This window comes from Clupea harengus, chromosome 23 (assembly GCF_900700415.2).
Source record: "Clupea harengus chromosome 23, Ch_v2.0.2, whole genome shotgun sequence".
Lineage (NCBI taxonomy): Eukaryota > Metazoa > Chordata > Actinopteri > Clupeiformes > Clupeidae > Clupea > Clupea harengus.
The window spans coordinates 12904564-12931901 of record NC_045174.1 but is presented as its reverse complement, the minus strand read 5'-3'; the positions used below and the strand labels follow the sequence as shown (position 1 = coordinate 12931901).

The window sequence follows — 27338 nt, the reverse complement described above, 5'->3', positions numbered from 1 at the left end:
ACTCCTCCAAGAAGATTTTTCCAATTTTGCCCAATCACACTGCAAGTTTTTTGAAGAAAAAAAAAATGAAAACTATATTCAGCCCAAGTATGCCCCCTAGCTTTAATCCAATTGAATTCCCATGGAACTCCTTGGGATATTTGAAAGTAGAAGGTAGAGCATAATTTTCTTATGGCTTGCTGTGGTACAACTTTGCTTGGCAGCAGCAGAATGGCAGTATAATACTGGCTCTACCTAGCATGGAGCTGTGAACTGATGCTGAAGAATCTGTTCATTTACTTTCCCAAAAATGAAATGTAGAGTCACATCCAAGTGTAAAAACTTCCACTGGTTAAAGGCTGGTCCAATTGCTCCAAAATGAACCCAGGGTCAATGTCCATCATGGTGCAACACGTGGAACAAACCCCAGTGGAGCGTGACCAGATCCAATTCACAACATCTCAGTACTGAAGCTTGTTCTGAATTGTTGCAGTTTGTTCATAAATATGGATCTTTCATTATAGCCTAAGGAGTTTTACCTTAATTAGCTTCATTCTTCTTGGGCTAAAACACATACAATTGTATTTAACAGACAGGATTTGCAATTACAATTACATTTTGGGTGTTTGCAGTCACACTGAATGCTGTATATTACACCAAAGCTTTCACATAGCAAGCTTAAGTTATAGCCATGTCTTAATGTCATGTTATATATGTCTTAATACTACAGTCCCATGAATAACACATAGCTACATGTTGCTAGAGAATTGGGGAGGATTTGAAAATGAATAATAGAATACTTAAAAATAATATTTGTGTTGCATGAATCAGGTCACTCAAGTATGCTAATATATCAGTTTTATTTTATTTTTTATTTCAGGCAACAAAACTGAGACCACCAAACATAGTAAGGCTCCGTACATTATTTAGTAAAGTGCAAATCCGATATACAAAACTTGTAGCTACATAATTGAAACAAAAACAAAACAAAACAAAACCTGTTCACCTATCCCAGTAATGAATATTATTATAGTATAACACTGACACTGTAGCAACTACACAATAAATCCCCAAACTTTGTTTTGAAGGTATATGCATAGTCGTCTCACTGGTCATATTCCTGATCAATAAACTTGGCTATGGTAGTGAGCTGGATGTTAGTTGTTCCCTCATAGATCGTACCTGCATGATCAAGGAAACATGAACACATTTAAAATGTCATAACATTGTCATCCTGCAGACATACCAACCTCACAAGTAATCATTAATTGAATATGTTAGCACACTCTAATTACAAGTGCAGCAGAAGCTGCTCAGTCACTGAGGATGATGATGCTAATAGAAAACGTATAACAGGGATTGGGACAGGGATCTGTGTATATACACCCTTCCAAAGTAGATACGGTCAAGCTGGATAACAGCATTTGAATGTAGTTTAAATACAAACATCATCTGATACGACAACTTACCTATCTTACAGTCTCTGTAGAACTTCTCCACAGGGTAGTCTTTAGTGAAGCCTACCCCTCCCATCCATTCAATGCTTTTGGATGTAGTCAGAGTTGCAACCTGTGATGTATACATCAAATAGTTTGAGCAATTTAATGTCAAGATTCTATTACAAACATTAGTTCAAGTATTTAGTTAGATTGTTCTGGTATTACATCATGTATCAATCCATTACTCAATGACTGTTTACCAAGGTGATCATTTCATCATATTGTATTTTTGTTGTATTTGTAACACCTTTGGTGTCATGAAAGGTGCTTTCAAATCAAATGTATTATTATTACATCAACTCATTGGTTTGGTGGTTCAGAGTAAACTTGAGCATCTCTCACTTTCAGTCTTTCACAAAGACACAGAAATGATATATGAAGTACACTATTACACATATTGTACCATAATGTATAATCGGTAGCTCAGCAAAAATATATCTAAGCAATCTCATGCCAGTAGCTCAAGAGTTTGCTTTACAGAACAAAAAGTCATCCACCAAGACAGTCAGTGACCTGTAAGGTCACAATTCCATGGTGGAGAGGAATTGCTCAAACATTCCATAGTTATATTCCTTTTACAAATAAAAAGATACAGATACTGGTAGAAGACTGATTAGATTACATTACTTTACATTCTGTTCATTCAATCAATAATGAACAATGTTTTACACAGACATGCTTTGTGTTTATAAGTAAAAGACATGTTGATCAAAAATCAGATGGGGCTGGAGTAAACAGAACAAATCCTAACAGATGAAAGAGCGTGCTTTAGGGGGTATCTATCTCCTTCCCAGACTACACCCAAGCAGACAACGCCCCTTTCAGAGCTGGGTTCTACAAAAAAGTGTCTGAGTTGAGAGTGATTCTCCTTGCCATCATTGCAAAAGTACTTTCTCTCTGTGCTTTCAAGTATTGGGATCTAAACATCTTCAGAGAATATGTATTGACAATCTGAAACTGAATTCACGTTGTATAGTGCAACTGTTATTATATTATATTATTATAATCAGAGGCTGACCTCAGCTGTGAAGTACTTAGCCATACAGGCTTCTTTGATGAATGGCCTCCCGGCCTCCTTCAGACGGGCAGCATTATATGTCAGCAGCCTGGCAGCCTCCAGCTGGGTGGCCACATGAGCAATCTGATGTTGCATGCTCTGAAAATCAAACAGAGTGTGTTACCTACCTATCCTCAAAAATGGGAGTAGGTTGGGGGGCACTGTGGTGCAAGCAGTAGCCCTGACCACATTCGGGCTTGATAGTCCATGGGCCCGAACCTGAAATTTCACATATCGGTACCATATGGGTGGGCAAATTGTAGTTGCCATTTTTCAATTGTTATACATCCCTAGATTATGTATTGATGTGATAACCCTTTCAGAGTGGCAGCTTATTAGTGGTTTTCACCTCTTGAACAGAGAGACCCCTATTAGTCCAGGCAAAGTAGCGTTTTACGACAGACGAATTGTAAAATAATTTTTTTCAGCATAGATCATTTCTATGAGGTGTCCAGAACAACATACTAAACATCCTAAGAAATCCTAGTTGAGGAAATATGTTTAATTCTCATCAATCTGAGATGTGTGCTAATAATGCCAGGCAACAATACACCCCAAAAATTTAATTTATTTCCTTTACTCCTATCAAAATGAAACTTTACACAATGAAAGTACCCATGAAAAGTAAAATTAGTTGTATTACAAGTTTCTTTGAAAATGAATTTGAATATGCAAATTAGCTATACACTAATTGAATATGCCCAAAATACACCCAAATGGGCTTAATTTTTTCCTTTACTCCTACCACAATAAAACTTTACATAGTAAAAGTATACATGAAAAGTAACTCAATAATTATTATTCAATTATTCAATAATTAATTTGAATATGCACATGAGCTCCACTCTTATTGAATATGTCCTAATTTGCATAGGCAGAAACACCATTCATATGTATGACAAATACATCGGCCCAATCTTCATCCAATCATCCGACTGCCAATGGGTGATGGCAATGCTGCTTTTAGACTGGCCTCTAACCTGAAAACTGCCTGGCTTGGTAGTACCTGCCAGGGGAATGGTGTTTCTGCCTATGCAAATTAGGACATATCCAATAAGTTACCTCCTCCAATTGTTCTTTGTCGAGTTTGTAGCAGACTTCATCACATGTGACATACAACATCTTGTTTTGGAGTTTTTCTCTGTGTTTGGGTCCCTTCCATTCATCGACCAATAATTTGATTAGAAATGCTTTGTTGGATGAACTGCAGAGCAGTTTCCTCCATTGTTGGATGATGTGACCGGGTTCTTGTTCTTGAACTGAATGCCTCGGTCTGTACCTCTGTTGGCTCTTTCCGCGTCTCCTTGTAGACATCAAAGACAACATCAATTTGTTGGCTCTTGGCTCCTTTATGGAGGCCTTGGCTAGGGCTGATTCTGCCAGCTGTGCGAAAGTCTTGTCATCCCCTTTCATCTGCTGCACCAAGCTCATCCCATCGATGATGGTTGCTGATGGTTCTGGGATAACTTCTGCAGGGGCAACGCTTTTCTCCAGCTCTCTCGCTAGAGCAGCTTTATTGGTCTCGGCAGAGATGCATAGTCAGTGGCGAGGGCCCATGGCAGAAGGCCCAGGGGATGAGCACCAAGGAGATCTGCTGCTATATCTGGTGGTGCAACAATTGCAGTTCAAAAGCTGACAACATCTGAGTGGTCTTGACTAAACGGATTCAACCAACAGATATCCATGAGCTCAACAAGGGACTGGACATCAGCCTCATCTCTTCTGATACTAGGCAACTGTAGATCTGGGTGATTGAGATGTGCCCACCTCTGAGAGATTCCAGGTAGGTTTGAAACAGCTCCATGATGCGGTTGCACAATGCATTCTCCATGAGCTCTGAAAGTGATGCCTGAGCCACATTGTCATGGAAGCTGCCAATGCTCTCAAGGGCTGCTTCCAAGTGGTGAACCTCTCGGGATATTAGGCTTCTAGCCATGGAAGGAAGGCTTTCCAGGCAAACCTCATCATTGCTTCATAGACAAGCTTGTAGAGTCTGACTGCACGGTTGTACTTCCGTCCTTCCATCACACCTGTTACCGACCCTTTAACAATCACACCTGACTGCACACAGAGATCCTTCAGACCTGCATCCTGGAATCGTTTTCCCAGAATTGAGAGCAAATTGCAGATTGTGTGAAATATCCCCATCCTAATGATGATGTTTTTGAACTTCTCATGCTTCCACACTATCTCTGCAGCCTTGGCGTAGAGTGCTTGGTGGAACATGCAGATGATGCTGTTCAACTGCAGAGATTCCTTGATGCTAAATGTCCGGTTTAACACTTTGTGCACTGTAGCCAACTCAGTAGCGGGAGCATTGATTGTTGGCAAGTAGCTCCTGGACCACTGTGACATTGTCGCGGATCTGAATATTGAATCCAGTCCAGCTGTTGATGATTTGTACCTCGGGGCAGACATTGAGTGAGTAGCCAGACAAGGTTATTTGCCTTTGCATTCTGAACAGTAATACAACATACATGGATGAATGTTTACTGGAAGTGCGACGTCATCCTTGGCAAGATCCATCTTCTGGAGACACACCGCTGTATCAACCTCTTGGACCTGTGAGCTGGGAATTTTGTAGGGCAGTTGCTCTGCCCTGGAAAAAAGGGCCAACACGTTCATTTTTGTCACCTCCGCCGCGACGCCCCCGTCCCCTGGACGCTTATTCCGAGATTATTTTATCTAGGCCTACATGAAGTTCTGCAGCCGTAATACTATTTAAAAATATATATATCCTTCGGAGGGGCAACTTCAGTCGAGGAGGGCAAACGGGCAGTTGCCCAAGCAACCTTAGCCCCCTCCTGTGCACGTCCCTGCCTGTGAGTATGAAATGCTATGTCCAAGCCGGTTGAGGGAGTGGACGAGTTCAGTGTTCCCAATTAGAGATTTTACGGCGAACGGAAGAAGAATGTTTTTACCTTGCCAGCAGTGACGGGAAAGACCAAGTCACTACCAAAAGAGGTGGCAAGTCGTTTTACCTTTTAGGGAAAAGGTCTATCTACTTGGCAAAGAACCCCCATGGTTCTATATAGCACCCCCATGAACCCTTTTTTCTAAGAGTGTACGTACCAGGCAAATGAAGTAGATTGCATTCGTGTTTTTCAATGACCGATGAAAAAGCGGGACATTATCCTAATATGTGTGACGCTGGACAAAGGCTTAAATGGCTGTACAGTTTAACCTAAGGCAAAATCAAACTTTATTATTTCCAATAGTTGCAACATTTGACCTATACAAATCATTTACAAATAATTTAGTTGATGACCAAAATTACATCACTGTTAAGATGATATTAGCACATGTGCGATTTGGGGAAATTTCGCTAAAGCGATTATCAGTGAAAACGGTAATATAGCCCAAAAATATGAAAAGCTGCTTTTGTGCAAGGGTTATCATATATTAAAATACTTATATCAGTCCTACAAACAACTTAGTATAGGTGAAGTTTTGCCCCCTCAGATGGTACCAATATGTAGTCTGGCCCATGGACTATGAGGCCCATGGAGGACACGGGTTCAAATCCGGCCCGATGTCATTTCTCCTGTCCACTCCCCAGCTCTTCTCCCTCTCATTTCCTGTCCCACTCTTCACTGCACTATCGATTAAAGGCACAAAAGCCCAAAAATAAATCTTTAAAAAAAATAAAATGGGAGTAGGCAGATTAGTCAGAGTATGTCAGATTATTAATGAGAAAATCTAAAGTCAAGTGACACACTGTGAGTAAGAAGCATAAGTGGTGTAGGAGCATCAGATAATTAACAAAACATGTGTCAGCCTACTTGAAAACACATCTGGTGATCAGTTGAACAAGATATGCAGCATAGCATCTTCTTGACCGAGTATTCCTAATTTTGTTGACCATTTATGTTGAGAGCTCTTCCCTCTCTCATTTAGCTAGTTAGCTACAGTGCTTTCTAAAATGGACTGTGCAAGTGGAAGCCATCGCAGAGTCTGTGCTAGAGAAACAGTGGGGGTACCTTGAATCATGTTTCAACCAACTTCCACAGATGGGAAGATACAGAGGGAAAGTTGTGCGCTACCAATACAGACTTAATGGCACTGATTGAAAGTATGGGCTACGTACATGTGGAGATATGTGGAAAATATCAGAGACAGATTTACTAACTTAAAAGAAACTTATTTTGAGGTATTTTTGGGTCCAAACTTTAATCAAGGACAATTAACGATAAAAATTGGTCTAGTATTGAGTGCAAGCATCTGCGTCAAAGTAAACTGCTATAGTGTTATTATAAGTGTCTGACAACATGGACAGGATCCCTACAGAGATAGACCTGTGAGAGATTAGCTATTCTGCACGGAATACACTGATGTATGGCATTCCACTTTCTTTGCAGAGGTAATAATTTTTAAATGTTTGAGAATAAAACAGAACTGTAAAACTCAAACACTAGAACGGTCATGATTCAAAGATCTGAGAAAAATTGGAATATTTTGAAAAATAAATCAATAACATAGTACAGTTACCAGAACTTAGCGTTTTGGGGTGTAGTTCACATTTAGACCAACCATCATAAATACAAATACACACCTAGAACATATTTGATAATGTGTAACATAGCGCGATAGCATTTGGCGAGTAGAAGATGTCCCATCTGTGCTCCCAATATTCATCAGGCTTCTTTCCTGTTCCTTAGCCAAGTTTAATCTTGCAGCCTTGTACCAAAGAGCTGTTTGGTTAGGGTTGAGGTGGACTCTGTGGACAGTTTTAAACAACAATTGAAAATGTACCTAATTAACACTTAGAATTTGTTTTTTTATTCTCTTTATCTAAGCGTTTTATCTTTTAATTCTTTAAATTGTCATAAATTTGTTTTTACACTGTTTTTGTTTTGTTTTGTTTTGACTTCTGATGTAAAAGCACTTCTGCATCCTATGTATGAAAAGTGCTATACAAATACAGTGTTGTTATTATTATTATCATCATATAAATGTCTATACGTCTATGCAGCAAGCAGCAAACAGCACTTGTCACAATGGTTTGGAATGTATGTTTTTGCCTGCCATTTAGGTAGCTAGCTCGCTAGTTTTAAACAAAAACTCCTTACTTCTGCTTAAACAGAATACTGAGGAGTCATCTTCAATTGTTGTTGTATCCTTTCCAAAGAGCACCTCAATCAAACTCAAAAAGTGCTCCTTTCTACTTTCTTTGTTCCCACATTGAATTGTTGTCCATCTCCACTTTTATGTTACGGCCTCACGGGTAACAACATGTGACTAGAACTGTAAATGAAAGGGTGGGTATTTATGCTGCCTGATGCCTTTGTGTTTCTACCTTTTCCTCCTCTTTCTCCTCTGCCATTGGCGTCTATGGCAGCCCAGAGAAACATACGGTAAACGTTTTTTTGATTTGGCTAACTGACTGGGGACACAATTTCCACCATACTGGATTATCTGCCATATTGGATTTCATGAAAGGCTAAAAAAATTTCAACCATCACTAAAACTGGCACAGATTTTCAAAAACGTTCACCCGTCATAGCCAAACAGTACATGAGGTCATATCACAGCAACGCTTTGATGTATCCAAACCAAACTTGGTACATGGACCAATTTTACGAAAGCAGAAGAACAAATGCATAATTTAACCACTAGGGGTGCATTGAGCAATACTGTGTTTTGGCTAATTACTGTTGATGTGTTAGTTTAAATTATTCTCATTTGGTAATACTGTGGGAGGTCCTAAAGCAGAGATATGGCAACTTGTCATGTCAACCTAATTGATGTGGCAGCCATACTGGATTTGATTTATTTTTAAACTTGATCATCCACATCTAACAAACATGGGTGAAGCCAGACAGAATATGTTTTAATGATCCAACACGGTCTTCACCCACCCACTGAGGTTCAAGCATCCACAGCCCAGAATTCTCTCCAGCTGATCTTCCTCTTCTCAACATTATGCCAGTTTATACATTGCCCTTCCTTCGCTTGAGAAGCTGCTGCTGTTTACCATCTGCCTTGTCTCCAGCAATACCCATCATACCCATTCCTTCCAACTGACAACTAAACCAAACCCTGCTCTTCCACTCTATACCTGCTCAATGATATCCCTATGCTGTAATGTGCCTTGTGCATGTTGAACTGCTTCTCGTGGATTCCACCTCTTCCGTGTTTTTACCATCAGAGCAGTGTTGTTGACCACTGGATCCTTAGACACTGACTAAATCATCTCCAAGCTTGTCTTAACACATAAAGCTAGAGTCCACGATCCTGGTGAAAAGTTTGCTTATATTTGAGATCAACAGCTAATCAAGTTACAACTCTCCCCTTCCCTTCTGTGCAACGAGTTGGTCTGTTTCGTTTCCGATTTTCAAAGCCGGGACACTGAATGGACAGCTAGAATTTAGAGCAATTGGCTGAATTTGACAAAATTTGTACTGGATTAGAATTACGGACAGGACCTTCAACTGTCCCGAGTTCACTGTTCATTTTGGTCATGAAAAGTCCTCGCTGGCTGTCTCACACATTGTACATGCCTGACTGGAGTTTGCACTCAGTATTTGTTCAGGAACATACGGTGATGTATGAACACACTACATCTGCGAAAGTCCCAAAAAGGAATGGGAATGGCAATATCTTCACCAGGTTGTTTTCATCTGCCAATGTTATGCTTCCATGTGTACGGCTATGGACATGCACGTACATGTAAACTTCAAGATACCAAGGCATGCCCAATTTGCTGACCAGCACATTGTAAGAAATGGAGGACATTTACCTGGAAGTCAAAGATGCGCTTCTGGAATTGTATCCTTTGTCTGGTGTAGGGCACAGCCTGATCAAAGCAGCCTTGAGCCAATCCCAGCATCTAAAACCGAATTCAACTTTTGTTAGTGGCACAATGACCTCTGATGGAATTCTGCCTCTTTAATTATTCCTACTGTAGCACAAAGGAAGAATTCTGTCATTTTGGTGTTGACACCTGCATGTAAATAAAGATTTGTTAGCTTCAATTTACTATGGGTGTTTTTTAGAGCTACTAAAAATGTATAACAGGTAGGTAGTTAGCTAGTAGTTACCTACACTCTTACCTTAACTTGCAAGGATACCAGTACAGACACAAATACACAAGGGCAAATATTTACACACACATTATATCTTGTGTAATACTGCACTCTATTGGATAAAAGTGACATAGTTTTTCTAGAGCGTTATACATGAATTAGGAAAAGAAATAAGTGAGTGATTGTGAAACACTGACAGCTCAAAGAACAGCCTGTATTGGAAGTAAATGCATCACTCTACCTGAGCAGCAATGCCAATCCTCCCTTCATTAAGCATTCCAATGGCATACTTATAACCATGGCCAACGTGTCCCAGTATGTTCTTCTCAGGAACCTACACACACAGAACATATCAACCAATACAGGTGTATTACTATATTTACATTATAGTGATTGACAATGAGTACTGGAGACCACATCACCGAATAACCTGTAATAAGTTTTTCTCTTTTCTTTAAGTTTTTGTGAGAGGTGATTAGACCAAAGAAGGGGGGAAATGCGAAAAAGTACAGCAGCTTTTTTTTATGCACATTTAAAACATCCTTGCATAAGTATTCAACACCTACACACTAATACTTGGTAGAGAACCCATTCAAGTCTTTTGAAGTTGAAACAGTACCAGTCTTGCATATTGTTCTGCAGTGTTTTCCCCCATTCTTCCTGGTATAATTACGTAGAAAGGTTGACGTGATAATGTGTCATGGAATGTTGTACCACAGATTCTCAGTAGGATTTTGATCAGGGCTTTGACTGGGCCATTCGAGAATGTTCACTTTACCTGACAAAACGAGAAAATATGTTTTTTTTTTTCTGTTCAATCATTGGATCACTGTAGGCTACTACTATGAGGGGAGAACATGCGACATTGTAACACTTTTATGACGGGTCTCTCTTCTCACTCGGTTTAGCCTACACAAAGATGACAGATCTAAAAGCTGTGAAAGAATGGTTTAAGAATTTAACAAATGATGAGAGGGAGTTGTAACAGCTCTACTCAACTACAATACGAAGACATTAGCAACCATCCTGATTACCATAGCCCCAACCTAGTAACCACCTAATCCACCAACCACCATAGCAGCACTATAGCAACAACCGGAACTATCCTAGTGACACCATAGCAACCACCATAGCAACAACCCCAACCAACCACCCTAGCAACCACCATAGCAACAACCCCAACTATGATAGCAATACCACAGCAACCACATTGACTACCATAGTGACATCCTAGCAATCACTCTTATAACAACATCAACTACCCTTTCAAGACCTATCAAGAGGATCTCACTTTTTCTTTCTCTCTATGTTTGTATCAAACTTAACCATCTCTTAAGTTTATTTGTATCTAAACTGTATATCCTCTCTTGCTCTTTCACACCCTGTCTCACCTTATCACCTTACCAGTCTCACACTCCATACCGTTTCTCTCTCGCTCATGTACACATGTACAAAATAGTAGTTTTGCTCCTAACAATTCATAAAAAAAAAATCCAATTTGAAACCTTGAAATTAACTAGTTACTTTTTTCCTCCTGAAAGTAACATTAAACAATGCTGCTAACCAAGCGTACGCATACAATTGCAGACCTACCTTGACATTATCAAAGTTTAGTGGGCATGTGGAGGAGGCACGTAGACCAAGCTTGTTCTCCTTCTTGCCGATGTGAAGCCCCTCTGTGTCCCGGTCCACTATGAAACAAGTAATGCCCTTATAACCCTGTAGATCACAGAAAGGTCTGATGGGTACATAAAACAGCTTCTCTGGCATATCTGGTCTGATTAGTTATTACATTACTTGTGTAACTTAGAACTGTGATAACGATAGGCCACACTAACATGATCAAAGCACACTCAAAGCACAATTTTGTTTATTATCCATTTGTAACTCTGCTGCTCAAAACCAAGCAATTATTTTACCTCAAGGTTTCTGACAGATGCTTGGAAAGACTTTTTTTCATTAGATTTAGTGTTATAATTTATTGCTCCTGTATCCTCTTAGATGGATAATTCAGTTAGTTTCTACTTTCAGAAAAGATAAAGATACTTACAACAGAGGGATCTACATTGGCCATCACCAGAAACACCCCAGCGTGCTCTGCATTACTGATCCACATCTTTGAGCCATTAATAATGTAATAGTCTTTGTGCTTTTCTGCACGAGTCTTGAGGGAGAAAGCATCACTTCCAGATTCTGCTTCTGATAAACAGAAGCTACCCACCTGCAGGTTAGAAGGCTGTATTTGTTAACAGTATTTACATTGGTTTGTCTGTTCTGATGTTATGATATGTGAAACATGAAAAAACATGCCTTAAACAAAGCTCTAATGTAATCATCTTATACACAAACAGTATCTGCTGGAAACTTTGATGACAGAATTGACATAAACACCAAATACGAATTAATTAGTTAAAGGAATAACTGATTAAAGAAAAAAAGCATCACAATCATACAGTGCATGAAAAGTGATTCCAACGGGACAAGAATGCTGTCAGTTACACAGACATTTAATTGACAGGAAGTTTAAAGAACCATTTGAGTCATGATTTATTTACAAGGACAACATTCTCCAATTCTCGTTGCTCAAAATTCCATCGTCCTTTTAAACTACTTGCAGTTTCCCAAAGTAAGTTTGTGTCAGAAATTCATTAGCGTGATGTGGGAGTCTGTTTAGAGAACAAAACAGCTGCAGGCATGGGGGGCACACACTCAAGCTCAACATGGAAGGGATTCAAGATAATTAGAGGGGGTGGCTAATAAGAATAAATAAACTAGGGCAGAGTTCTAATTCCAAACAAAGGTACAAAGATATGCTCCAATCAGTCATATCGTGACTAGGAGAGGTAGGGGACAGCAGGCCAGACTGCCGCAGTCAAGGTCACCCTAATCTGAGGTGAAAAAACTTTTCTCATAAAGTAATACTATGGCAACGTTTCATGTACTTTCATGTACAATTTTTTAACAATGGGTATTTACATTCTTAACTTTGATTAGAGGTGTCACAGTGACCATAAGGCCAGTTGTCACATGTTGACTATTCAAAGCCCTGGCAGAATTCCTCCTCTGAATTGGAGATGCCACTGGTAAGGTACATCACTAGGTCAGCAGACCTTTATTTAGTTCATCGCACAGTGGCACAGTATTTGGAAATTCCTCTAATGTGGGTAGAAAAAGAAAAGGCAGGTGCAGAAAGGGAAGAAAGTGTCCAAGTTGAGTTTGGGACAGAAAAAGTGTGTCTGCTGTGTTTGTGTGGAACTATTTTCAAAACAACTTCTTTCTATTAAAGATGACAGGACATTTCTCACTTGCAGCAGCACTAGCCTAAGAGATGTAGTCGCTGATATTACGGACAGTGGGTTCAACAAACATTAACACTGAAACTTTATGAGGTCTTGTTTGTGTACAGCATTATGTATCTGCTTTGAGTATTGGTGTTTGAAATATTTCGCCTACAATGCCACAACATCACTGACCACTATGAAGAGGAGTGTGTTCAGTTACATCTTTAAAAATAGTTTGGATTTAGCCATTTGGATTTCTGCAAGCTATAAAAAACATTGTAGGCTACACGGACAAAAACAAACAAACAAAACACAAACAGTGGCTATTTTTTGATCGAGGGATTGTTGTACAATGTAACAAAAAGGGTTGGATGACAGAAGACTCATGATTGAGTGGCGAGGCCGTCCCAGTGCCTTTTTTAATCCAGATGGAGCCCTTGTTATGGACAGTATGTCTGCCCATCTGACATCTGGAGTGAAAGAACACTTAAAAAAACGAACAAACAAACTTCGCAATAATACCAGGGGACTGCTTGGGGCAAAATAACAAAATATACCATAGTCAACAGTTTTAAGGAGACGCTGTTTGCCCCTGGAAGTAATAAAGCTGACAACGATGACACTGATGTGTGTGAACAAGAGGAAGCAGGAGACAACAAGTTGTCTAACAAGGATATGCTTAGTCTTTTCCACTTAGACCGAGACATCAGAATTTGAAGGATTTTTAGAGTGTGACAGCCTGTAAGGACTTATATTAAAAATATAGTGGTTACTAGGTTAATTAAGAGTTGCAACTTGCCTTTTTGTTTTAACTTTTCAAGTTTTCCTATTAGGCTACCACTCAATATAAAATATTCTTTTCATCAAACTGAGTTGAAAGAAATAGTAATAGTTATCTGGTCTTTCATTTGTAACTATATTTGTTGGCTTCAATAAAGCAGTTAAAAAACTATTATTTTGCACTTTAACTTCATGAAGCATTCAAATGTGAGAAGAAATGATATAATGAAAAAAGGTTAACAGCTTAATAACAAAAAAACACACACACACACAAACACACACACACACACACACACAGATCAGACACAGCTTAATAACACTTTTATTCACTTCATACCAGGGATGGGTCAAAATTTCCTAAATTTTCAAGCAGTCATTAAATATGTTTTATATTTCTCCATGTTTTTAAGGCGATATTAAGTAACCCGGTACCAGCAGAAGGTGATGGTAATGCACATAAATAAAATGTAAAACAAATGTGGTTAATACATATATGCAGTCAAATCACAAACATGCAGTCTAGCGATAGTTTAAAGCATATCAATGACAGAAACACAATGTTTCAGTGCCCTTTAATTTGCAATGGCTAGATCGATATAACTACACCATTAAGTCATCATCTTTATTAGCTAACTTTAGATAGTTTACTCATGGCAACTGTTGCTAAGGAAATAAGTCATGCTCTTAACCCACAGTGACATAGAAGTTGGCTCAAATCATTGAGCATAGTAAAAATATGTGGTTTTAATTGAAAACCAAGCCACTTCTATGGGCCTGATACTCAAGAAATAGAACTGTGTTATGGTGTCAACGCATGTCAGACACTGCCAGTGGGCGCTGCCTGTTCTAAACTCAGGCATCTCTATTGTTGCCAACTGTAATGGCGAGGATATCTGATTCATAGCCATGTAGATTTCACCAAATTTCATGTGAAATTAAGCAGAAGATACTGTTGCAGCTCACCAGGCACCATATCAGAAACACTCCAGTAAACAAGGCTAGTGTTACCTTGTAAACTAGTCTCTAAAGCCAGTCTCTAAAAATGTAACGTCAGTCTGCTATCATTAGATTAGCTAGCTGGATGGAGGGGTGACTGGATCTATACAAATAATGTCCCTCCCTTCAAACTCATCCCCTTCCATGCCAAAACAGAGACAGTAAAGCTTCATTTATACTTATTGGAAAGTGTCACTCAGCATATGGTCGAGGACAAAAAAAGAGAGTGTCGCTCATGTTGCTGCATTTATGCTTCAGTGAACAGTCTCCTCCGCTCAACGGTAACGTGACACTCGACATACTGACGTTCAATAGCCACCAGGAGGAATTTAACGTTACCATCGAGCTTTGCACTCAACTACAGTCAAGCCGATACTCTCTGCAATTTCCCCCCATGAACTTTGTATGATTTGGGCATCTTTATAATACGGCAGGGAGGCGTTGTACAGGTGGGGATATTTTCTCACTAGCTCCGCTAGCCTTTCCTCTATTTCCTCTATTTAAAAAATACAGCGTTGAGCGCCGAAAACCCAAACAAGGAAGTCAACGGCGCATGGTGTTTTTCTAGCCAATAGAGATGGAAAGTCCTTAAATGAATGTTAATTAACCCGTTTGTACTCAGCAATAAGTAGTTCTGTTCCAAAACTAGCAAGCTAACTACCTAAAAGGCATGTATAAACCTTGCAAACACCAACAGCCCAGTTGGCACTGATAGAATCTTGCCAACACCCTAACTGGTGTCTTTTGGACTAGAACTACATAGTGGTAGTGGCTAGTAGGAAAGACACAGGTGTTTTATCTGTCCTTCACATGACCATATGCGATCAAAATTAATTTGAGGATGGTACCAAACTAGTTGCCTATAAAACCATACCTCAAAAAGTGTCAAATTGTTGCATAGTGTTGCTTTAATTTCAGTTTTTCAATGCCAATGTTCTGTTTTAGCTCCATAGAGACCTAACATCCAACTACAGCCCAAAACATTCATGATCGCTCCACATCAAAAGGGCACAGTGTGAAAAAAATGGTCACTGGACACTGTTTTTCAAAAGGTCGCAATTCAAATCGCAGCTGACCAGTTTCACTGGCTATTCAAAATCCTATACTGGTGTACTATATACCGGTCCAGAATACACTGTGTACTGAACACTAGCAAACTCCTCAGAAGCAAGTATCACCACTGCCATCTTGGCAATGTTTCCAGGCACCTTATCTAAATGAATGGGGAGAGATCAGGCACCTATCTAAATTAATGAGGAGAGATCAGGCACCTATCTAAATGAATGGGGAGAGACCCATAACTCCATAACTCCACATAGGATGGTCAAACAGACATTAAAAGTACACGTGAACCCACATTTAAACTAACAAACGGTATGAACATTATTTCTCCAACTGCTTAAATAGAGAACACAAAAGACTTGATTCTTGGTGTTGACTTGCTCACCATGTAACGAGAGTGTACTCTCCCTCTCTGAGTTGTGTTTTGATGATAAATAACGTGACGCCACAACCAGTCCTGGGTCTTGGTGCATTTATTGCTCCCTCTAATATCACTGCAAGTTATAATATATGGTGCATATCACAAAGCTTGACAGTTGCTTGGCAGCTAGGTCATACTAATAACACTCCTCTCCTCAGGTCTGCATTTTGTAAAAGTTGTCTGAATAATTTAACAATGTAGCTAGCTGGTGTTGCCCTCTTTGAACTAGATGGAGCTAAATGCTGGAAAACACATCTATTGCTTGGCATGACAGCTTAGAACTCCGCTTATAGTTATGAAAGAATAGCGAATGCTAGCTAACTACCTCGCCAACGCCACTAGAGCAATTTGTTCTGTTACAAGGGAACAACCCACAATAAGAAACATTTGTCAAATATATCTCTACAACATTCCAATGAAAACATATTATGCAACAATTATGCTACATATACTTACATTTAAATGTTTTGCTGGAGCTAAAGTAAGCCACTAATGTGTTTTTTTTTTTGGGGGGGGGGGGGTTATTTGAAAATCACCCGTTGCATCATGGGATGCAGTAACCAACAGAGTGTGCTCTGGCTGTATACTGGAAATATCAGTATCACATCATCTAGGTAACGGTCAAGTACTGCAAACATTTTATTTTTCATGTACCGCATACTTCTACTTTTCCATCAGTCAATATACGAGCAACATGCAGTACGGAGTTTCGGACTATCTACTTATAGTGTAGGACTCGTCATGGCTTGCTGATACAGAAAACATGGGAAGGGAAAAACAACAAATGTTTCAATCTTACCATATCTGTGGAGAGACGAGTGAGATAATGCTCTTTTTGCGCTTCATTCCCCAGTTTGGATAGCAATCTGTTAATAAGTGTGTTCTGGATGTCACATAGAACTGCAACAGATGGGTCCACTTTGGCTAATTCTTCAATCACCAGGATGGATGCAAAAAAGCTGGATCCAGTACCACCATACTGGGGGTCAATTTCAATGCCCATCAACTGTGATTCAATGAAAGACATGTACAAAATCATTTATTCATCCAAGCAAGTAGGATATATTTGATTGTTCACATTTTTGTCAGGTATTTAAAAGAATACACAGCACAAACCCCTTGCTCAAAGAGACCTTTGATGACCCTCTCATCCATTTTGTTGTTTTCATCCATTTCGGACACAAACGGTGCAATCTGTTCTTGGGCAAACTTCTTCACTGATGTGTGTGAACATGAAATAAGCGAACAATGAAATTAAGAGTTTGTCACAATGTACATATTTACATTTTCACCACTACCACAAAACACTGGTTATCTTTCATCAAATTAATTTACTTTCATACTCAACATACATACATGGCTTCTGTCCAAACCCTCATCAAATCTCATTGCAGGGCAACACTTCATGCCATGCAAAAACACCATTCAGTCTTTGGTAGCTAAAAATCATGGGATGGCCACAACCATCCCCTTTGCAAACCCCATTAAGAAACTTCCTTAAGCAACCTTAAAAGTAAGATCTATAAAAGTGAGAGGCAGTATACCTAGTATACCAGCAGATGTGGGTGTCCAAACTGGCACACTTAGATGAGCTACAGGCCAAAACCATACATGAACGCACAAGTTGGAAGAGGGAGTTGTAAATGTAATACCCAAGAAGAGCTCATACAAGAATATGTATCTGATGTAAATATAAATATTTAGCTATTTGTAAATAGTTTTTTGTAATATATTGCTTTTATTAATTCAATGACTACAACAGAATTCAGTTTTCAGTTCATTCAGAATGTTTTAAAACTGCATTCTGCATAATAATTGGGAACACTGCATTTAATGTTCTTCTGGAAATATTGAAAAAAAAATGTTAAATAAATGTTGCTTGTAATAACATCCATATTGTCATACAACTGTTGACGACAAAACAATCCTTAAAGGGGCTATATGTAAGATTAACTATCTATCGGCTAGCTAGCTAAAGGATTTCATACTTCCCACTTCAAGCAGGTTGGGGGCAGTGTAACACCATGTTTGTACACCCCTACCGCCTCTCCCTTTGCAGAAGTAAACAAAACGTTTGGCCAATGTGAGGGAGGCTGAAGGCTACATGCACAAAAGCATTTATATGATCAACTGATATTTATATGGAACATTCATTTAGTCTAAGCTGACACACCTCTGCGGCCCTTCCATTATGAGTGTAATTCACTTTTACACCACTGTCATAAATACAAATCACACTTTGAGACCCCCTAATGGACAGTGGTACACGTGTATTTGTTGACAAGCTGAAGGATATGGAACCAGCAAAGACAATGGTAGAAGCCAAAGAAGCATGTCGACTGACAAGGTAGAGCATTATAAGATTTTACACAAATATGACTGCATAGTTTTATTTATTGTGTCATCGGAGATTAACACGAACATAACCAAAAGAATAACAAAACAAAAACCGTATCATTTTAGTTTTGCTGAAATACTGCTCACATTTACAGCCTATATACATTGTTTTCTAAGCGTTTGAATGTGGAGTTTGTGTAATCTAATAAAATATTGTTGATGCAACATGATATTGTGCATAATATACATTGGACAGTGTAATACAGGGGTGCCCACACTTTTTTGGCTTGTGATCTACTTTTAAAATGACCAACTAAAAATGATCTACCACAAAACATGTTCATAAATAGACTATGGGATTGGGGGGGGGTGACATTATTTGAGATAGTTGCGGCCTAAAATTCTTGATTTTGAGGGAGCTATCCAAAAAGTTCAGATGAAAGTTGCTGTGTTTTTAGGTGTTTGTTCCTCTTTGTAATCATAATTGAGTTATTTGTTGAAAAATAATAAACAAACATTCATTCATCAAGAACAAAAATAAATAACCTTGCCAATATGCTAAACAAAAGATTACCAGGACTACAAAACTTATCCACAACACAGTGCACCTGTTGGCATTACAGAAGGACCATCAGTAAGACTGAATACAATGTTATGAATGTCTCAGCCTTCACATATGAGGGGAAAAAAACAGCCTGTGTCACTGTGATCTGTCTCGTCATCTGACGTCCTGCCTGCGTTTCTGCCGTTCTCATTCTATGCCTATCAATCTGTTTTGCTATCCTTGTTTATTTATTTTATCCGTAAAGTTGTTGATGTTGTTCAATTTCATATATTATTTCAAGTCATCCAATTTCAAGTCATCCATTCTTCAACACTCGCTGCTACCTTATCTTCAAACAGAAAGTAACGTTAAATCTCCATGGCAACAGCTCTCAAGGGTTTGGATAATAATCGGATTTATTGCTTCCTTCATTATTCACAGCTAAATAACATAAGGCTTTTTATTTTGTTTAATACACAAAAAAGCTTTATCTGTTCTATAAGAAAGGTAACCTTAAATGACTTCCGTTGTGATCTGGCGATTTATATAAAAATTTTTTTAAAAAAAACTTTATTTAATTTTTTTTTTGTATTTTTTGTATTTATTTTTTTTTTTTAATGACACGATCTACCACCATAAGCTTTGCGATCGACTGGTCGATCGCGATCGACCGACGCATTGGGCACCCTTGGTGTAATATATTACAAGGTAACTGAGGTAGGTTTTCGAGATTGCAAACTTCCAAGGCTTATTTGGCGTGAGACAGGGATGACACTGATAAGGTTACACTGCAAAAATGTAAATCTTAGTAAGATGATATATCTTAAAATCAAGACTGTTACGACCACATGTGTTGTGTTCTTTGTCACTTTCCTTCCCTTTTCTGTAGCTCCGCCCAGGTTGTGTTCCCCCTGATTGCCAGATGAGTTGCACCTGGCCAGGTGATCAAGCAGCACTAAAAGACTCCAGTTTCCTGCTGCAGAGAAAGGCTTCTAACTAGGGGACTGCTGGTCTTGCTGCCTCGCAACCTGGGATTTTGCTGTACAGCTATGTTTTGATGTGGTTGTCATGTAGTTGTTGTATTAATCAGTGATGGGCAAGCTACTTGATATGTGTAGTGAGCTAAGCTACAAGCTACTCTACAATAAATTCAGCTTCACTACACAGAAGCTACCACTCATAAAAATGTAGCAAGCTAAGTTACAAAAACCTGTCAAAAGTAGCTTGATACATTAGTAGCTACTTTCAGTTAAACAAACTGCATGCCAAGTCAATGCAATTTTAGTGATCAACACAACTGTCAGTCAGATAAAGGCTAAAATATGTTTAGATTTATGTATTGAACAATAGCCCAATACACAAAAAACAAATGCATGAGTTTACAAATTAACATCACATGAGTTTACAAATTAGACTTTGCTAAGAACTGTCTCCGACCTCTGTTTAGGAAAACAATCGTGACTACCACTACCATCATACAGCCTTATGTGTGTGTGTGTGTGTGTCCGTGTTGCCAACTCCTCTGTGAGGAAACTAGCTCTCCCAAAAATCGCCAGAAGTCGTTAGATGACGCATGACGCACAATATGCAATTCTGAGAGAGGTAACATTTGTGCGCGAATACAAAGTTCTGATATTTTGCCCGCAAATACAAAGTTTTAATATTTTGCTGTTATCTAGTCAGACTGGCCGCGAAGTGTGAGTGGAGATGAGACGATGACAGCCCTCGCTGTACTCAGCTCTCGTGAGATCGGTTGTAACGTGAACTGCAGAAAGGGATATGTGAGATGCTTTTTCAGTGCTTTGTCAACACAATAATCCACCAAATGACAAAAAACATCAGAAATGTCCAGGAGAAATTAGCTTTCGAGGACGCTACTGCGCTACTTGATCAATAAAAGAGCTTAGCTACTGAAAAGTTACTTGGTTTTGTAAATAGCGACGTTACAGTCAAGCTACTGGCAAATGTAGTTAAGCTAGTAGCGTCGCTACAAGTAGCGACGCTACTGCCCATCACTGGTATTAATAAATCCTATGGATTTGGTACTTTTAAAAGGTGTTTTTCGTAGTTGTTTTGGGTCAGTGGTGGAATGTTTGTTCGCCCCATAGGGCCACTAAAGTTGGGGCGTAACAAGACAATATATGCTTGTTTTCTGTCTGGCAAGATATTTCTTCTTGCCAGGCATTTTTTTATGTTTCTTTTAGCGTTTTAGTCCTTAATTATCTTAATAAGGTTTAATAACTTGTTACTGAGATTTTATTACTGGTTAATGCGTGAAACTAGTTTGATCACCACTGACAAGTACAAAATTGCTTTGTCAAAGTCAGAATCAAGACAAATGTACTTGTTTTTAGTCTGGCTACACTAGTTTTAAGATATATTTGGGTTCTTTTTTATTTGTTTTATCTTGGTAATTCAAATTTTCCTATTTTGTTGGCAGATCATTTTGCTTATTTTAAGTAATACATCCCCTAGGGATGCACCGATACCGATACCAGTATCGGTATCGGTGCCGATACTTCGTTAAAATACTCGTACTCGTACTCGTACTCGTTTTGAATGGCCGATACCAAGCACCGATACCACTCATCAGTATTTCACTGCATCAAACTGGCTGGGCTATGCTGACACAAAATGTGATTTATTGTCCTACCTGTCCTACCACTCTCTGCCAGACTAGTAAGTAGCTTATTTGCCGTCTTGTGTTGCATTTGCTTGATGTTTGACTGTGTTAGGAAAGTTTGTCATAGTGTGTCATTTGTCAGGTTTCGCTAAATTTAGCTGCTAGCATCTCGTTAGCGATTAGCAATTCCGTTGAGCTGCCTTAACGGCGATTTGGGCTCATTTTACGATAAATGAAGACGACAGGAGTAAGGCACAGTGTAATATCTGCACTGCTACTGCTACGGTGTGGAGGGGCGGAAAGGAAAGTACTTTGTTTAACACAAGCAATTTGATTAAACATCTGAAGACACACCATAGTGCTTAGTACACAGCGTTCACTGATGCTAGTGGCACAAGACCGAAGCAACCAATCTTAACTGACGTCTTGCAAAAGAAAAAAACGCGCACGCACACACAGAGAGAGAGGTAGAGAGAAAGACTGTGCCACATAGGTTAAGTGATTGTTTGTGTACTTGAGCAGGAGATTATTCTGATCCTTTTTTAACTGAAATGTGCTCTTGTGCTAATCTAGTAATAGTTCTGTTCACTTTTTGTTAAGCAGACTGTGTTGTTAACTATGCAGCAAATTGAATTGCCTTTATCTGGTTATATTTGCATTTTGTCTCATGTGATGATATTGTCTGTTTGAAGGCTTTTTTGTGTGTTAAAACCAGAAAGCTCTGTTTATTTTTGGCTTGGGATAGCCTTCTGTTAATTTTGTACTATAGGCTTGACATAATCTGCAGAGGATAAAATAAAATCTGCCTCCAAATTAATTGCACTTTCATGGAGACCAAATCTAAGAAGTATCGGTATCGGTACTCGGTATCGGCAAGTACACAAATAAAAATACTCGTACTCGTATCGGTTCGTAAAAAAGTGGTATCGGTGCATCCCTAACATCCCCCATTTAATTACTTTTTTTTCTTGTTTTTAAAATGTTTGCAGTGTACAGACTACGTCACCTTCTTTTATAAATAACATAAAAAGCATCATATCAACTGAGCTTTACTGTATAGGTGTCATCATCAACATCAGTACCAACACAACAGAGCAAAATATTTCTGTTTCCAAACAGCATTACACTGCGTGGACAAAAGCTACTTAGGATATCTTTAACATTCACAGATGATAACTTAAAGCGTGCATTTGATATGTATTCGCAAAGCTTGGATGATTGGACTTACCTGCTTCCTTCATCATAGTCTCTTCTTCAGAGTAGGACTGCAGTGGAGGGCACATGGGCCCAGAGCCAGCCTCATTTTCACTAGACTGCTCAAAAGCGGACGGCGAAGACTGGTTTCGCAAGCCCAGTTGAAATATGCTCCATGGTCGGGACAGGTGTCTACAAAACTGTAAGAAAAGAACTTCCGAGGTTACAGATATGATTTATCCCACCTGTGGTGTTAATATTTTTGTTATACACAGGTTGTTTGTGGGCCTGCTGGTCCCACAACATTATTTATATAAAACACCAACAGATGTCAGATGTCTTCCAGATCACATTTATTAATAAGACTGTCTTCAAATATAATATTCTTGTAATGGTGTCATATTTTAAGCATGATAATCTATCTTCTCGTTTTTTTCTCTTGTCCCCCTGCATTAGCTTTGATTCCACTATCGGGCCAGTGTGAGCTAGGGCTATATTGTGGCCAACCGAGACTAATGGCCTAAGGCCTAAGAACAAAAAACATTTACGTTTCCACTATCGGGCCACGCAGCATTGCCCTAAAACCCGCCCATAACATGCCATTTGGTTAAACATCATCAATCCACCCATTTCACAAGTCAGTGGGAAGATCAAATTGAGATATCATGCAATAAGTAATAATGCCACGCACCTATTACCTACAACCGAATACGTTTAAAAAATATATATATATATATAATATAAATATATTACACACTGTTATAATCGCACCCTTTTTATAGCATATATCTGCTTCATGTTTGTAATACGGTGCAAGCTTAATTTCTAACCATGAATTATAATTGGTAGTAGTTGAGCAAATTCATTAACAATTCATTGATCAAGAGAAAATAGAAATAGAAAATGTTGATGAGAGGTTATTCATAACATGGCTCAGACAGCAGTGACTTGTGTGGGCTAACATTTTGTTCCTTCCAATCTGAATTTGACGGTAATTAAACATCCATACATATTGTGTTAATTTGAGCCAACAGTGTTGTGGATCATAACATGGAACTGCTTGTTTACATGAGAAAGAACCTGCCATTGCAGCTGAAGTGAGAATTCTGAGCAACAACAGGTCGCTCGTACACTCTCTTATGGATATGAAGCTGTGTTATTTGATATTGGAATTTAAATTCCTATTTGTTGAATTTTGATCTGTTTATTTTGAATGTTTTGTTTTTAACCAAGTTACTTGTTTATATTATTTGTGTGAATTGTTAAGTTTCTGTGCACTAGTTTGTGATTTAATTGTGATTTAATGTTTACATTTTGTTGTATTGTTTTATACTAGAATTTCAATTCCTGACGAATCTGTTGCTGAAGTACAGTAAGTTTACAGTTGAATTTGAATAATCAATAACCATTCAGTAAATAAATATACAGTACTGTGCAAACGTTTTAGGCAGGTGTGAAAAAATGCTGTAAATTTTGTTTATTTTTTATCAATTTACAAAATGCAAAGTGAGCGAACAAAAGAAAAGTCTAAATCAAATCAAGACATATGGTAGTTATACTGCATCAGCAAGGTCTCTCCCAGACAAAGATTTCAAAGAAGACAGGGGTTTCCAGATGTGCTGTTCAAGCTCTTTTGAAGAAGCACAAAGAAATGGGCAACGTTGAGGATCGTAGACGCAGTGGTCGGCCTAGGAAATGTAGTGCATTGAATGTTCTGCATCGGGCATGTAAGCTGCTCATATGTGCTCATCACAAGCTTTGCTCCATGTCCCATACGATGAGGCATTCTGTGCCAAGACTATGGCTAAACTTGGAGCCTTTTACTTTGAGTATACGCTTCCTCATGTGTCAGATGAGTATCACGCAGGCCGCCTGTTGCTTTGTGATAGATACACTCAGCTGTTTTATTGAATATTTGTGGCCACCTGTTGTTTATAATTGTTTATTGTTTATTTGCATTTGTTTTTTTTTCTGTAAGGAAACAGGCTACTTAATCAGTAGCCAAATAGCACTTTGATATTTGCAAGAACACAGAACAGAAATCACACAATTGGTTTTGCATGTTTTATGTATGTTCCCCAGAATATGAAATTGCCAATCAGCAACTTTTGAACAATCATTTGTTATTGTTGTATAAAATAAATTATAAAACAATTGGGTTCTATTGAATTATTTAGCTGTTTCTGATTGGACGAGAGACGTTCCATGAGTTGAAATATCCCAGGATATCCCAACTCGGACTTTTCACAGCTAATAATAAATCACTCCGCGATGAAACATTCTATAGCACGTTGATACAATTAAGCGATAACCGTTAATTCAAAGTTCTTATAATTCCAAAAAACGTTGACAATGGAAAAAAAAAAATTGTTGCCGAGAAACAATGGCGAAATAAAACATTTTTTAATCAATAACTTCGTGTTGACAACGTGGTTGACTATAAAATTGTTTTATAAAAGCAATATAGTACTCGTGCGAGTGGGGTAGGTAAGGGATATTCCCACGGGTGTTGTTGCCTGCGGGAATATCCCTTACCTACCCCACTCGCACTCGTACTATATTGCTTAAACAAAGAATTATTTGTTTTTGAACATGTTGAAATTGTGTTTTTTTTTCTATGTATCAATACGATATCCACAGAATTGATATGACCCAAATATGTGAACTTTTAAACTATATATACTAGTTGTATATATTTGTAAAAATGAACAATAGACCCTATACATTTGTAGAAAATGGAGGCTAAAACAAACAATATATATATATATATATCAGTTCAAAGTTTCAGATAGATACAAATATCTACAAGTAGAGACTGAAAATGAATGGTCCTGTACAGATTTTTAAGAATGAACAATAAGACCAGAACATGTACATACTGACTGAAACTAGTTGGACTAATTGAAAGAACTATTGATAATGGAAATTTGAAGTGCAACAAGTGTTCAGCCTCCTACCCTCTGGAAGAAGGTATAGGAGCCTCCGTTGCCGCACCACCAGACTCAGAAATAGCTTCATACACCAAGCTGTCAGGAAGCTAAATTCTCTCCCCTCACTCCCCCCAGCCATATCCGTCAGTCTGACATGAGGCAGAAATCCCCCCCCCCCCTAAAATAACTCAGGACTCTGCAACAAAACTGTCTCTTGCACTTTTATCACTTACGTTTACCATAACCACTTACTGTTATACTTGCACTGCTAATGTAACAAATACATCTTACAGGATGTCTTTTTGCTGCCATTACCAAATTGCCTTTTTTGCACTACCATAACCTCACTTTAAAGAAAACGTATGCTGCTGTACGTGTATCTGTATGTATATCTATATGTAGGACATGTCTTGTCTTATCTATTGTTGTGCCTGTGCACTTTATGTTTCACCGTGGGAGAATGGGAAACGTCCTATCGATTCCTTTGTATGTCTTGACATGCAAAGAAATTGACAATAAAGCTACTTTGACTTTGACTTTGCTCACCAGCAGGGCCTTGCTGTTCATAATCTGAGTCATGAATTAGATCACCAGGAGGGTTATACAGGGCTGCACAAACTCTCAGAATCTTCTCAAAATAAGGGGAAAGGTCAATTGGGACTGATAAATTATTCTGACATGTGAACAGTTCAATGTGGACACATACACTGGCAATGCATCTAGTGTAGTCTTCCTTGTTGGTAGTTTTAGAGGACATCTTTGATGACAAACCCTGAATTTATCACTGCATCTTCCTCCATACACTGGTAAGACAAGACGGTGTCAACTGCATTATGGTACAGTGTTCTTTCACCAGGAAAAAAACGTTTTGGCACAGTCAAAAACAGGTCTCCATCAGGCAAGTAACGTTAGTTAACCACACACGTTTATACAACTGTTGTAGTAATCTACCTCTGTGCCATCTGGGAATCCCTATGCTCCTGAATTGAAGGATCATAGAGATGCACAGATACAGACAGAGCTGCGACTGCCAGCGTGGTTACAACTACTCAACTTTCTGGTCTTCACTTTTAGGAGCACTCATTAGGGATGGATGATGCCACACTGATCGTGTATTGATGGCCATTATCAAGGTCAATGCAGAAAGATGGGGTTAGCAGTAGCAGCGACACAGGAGAAACGTTGGTGATATGAAGACCCACACGCAACCGAGAAGCCAGGCACACGCAACGCAGGCAATATTAAATAGGGCTTGATAGTTGGTGTGTCACGGGCTTTAGCTCGCTAGCTAGTAGTTACATCATGTTACGGCTATGACCAGAATAACTACTATATTGCCTAAAGAACAACGTTATATTTTCCTTAAAGCATCACATAATCAGTTAAACCTTAAGCCAATGTATTTCCCCAAAAGTTATCTCTTAATCCTGACAACATAAACACTTTACCTTCCCAGAGATCCTTGTCAAGGGAGATGCCATTGTGAACCTGTTTACTTGTTTTGCAAGACATTTGGCGAACCAGCGTTGTGCATACCGCCACCTATTGAGCTGGAGTATGGGAGTTGACCAGAAGTTTGTAGTTTTTAGTGTTAGCAATACTTCCTGGTT

General features: G+C 38.8%; 1 protein-coding gene across 1 annotated transcript; it reads right to left on the bottom strand.

Annotated features, from left to right (window-relative positions):
* Positions 1 to 825: 825 nt before the first annotated feature.
* acadsb (acyl-CoA dehydrogenase short/branched chain) lies at positions 826 to 27275 on the bottom strand. Its single transcript, XM_012833437.3, has 11 exons — positions 27177 to 27275; positions 22833 to 22998; positions 17217 to 17317; positions 16900 to 17106; positions 11611 to 11781; positions 11154 to 11279; positions 9802 to 9894; positions 9275 to 9364; positions 2497 to 2634; positions 1449 to 1548; positions 826 to 1161 (listed from the first exon to the last, which is right to left on the bottom strand). The coding sequence occupies exons 1-11, from the start codon at positions 27207 to 27209 to the stop codon at positions 1085 to 1087; spliced, it is 1302 nt and encodes a 433-aa protein (XP_012688891.1). The 5' UTR covers positions 27210 to 27275; the 3' UTR covers positions 826 to 1084.
* Positions 27276 to 27338: the final 63 nt, after the last annotated feature.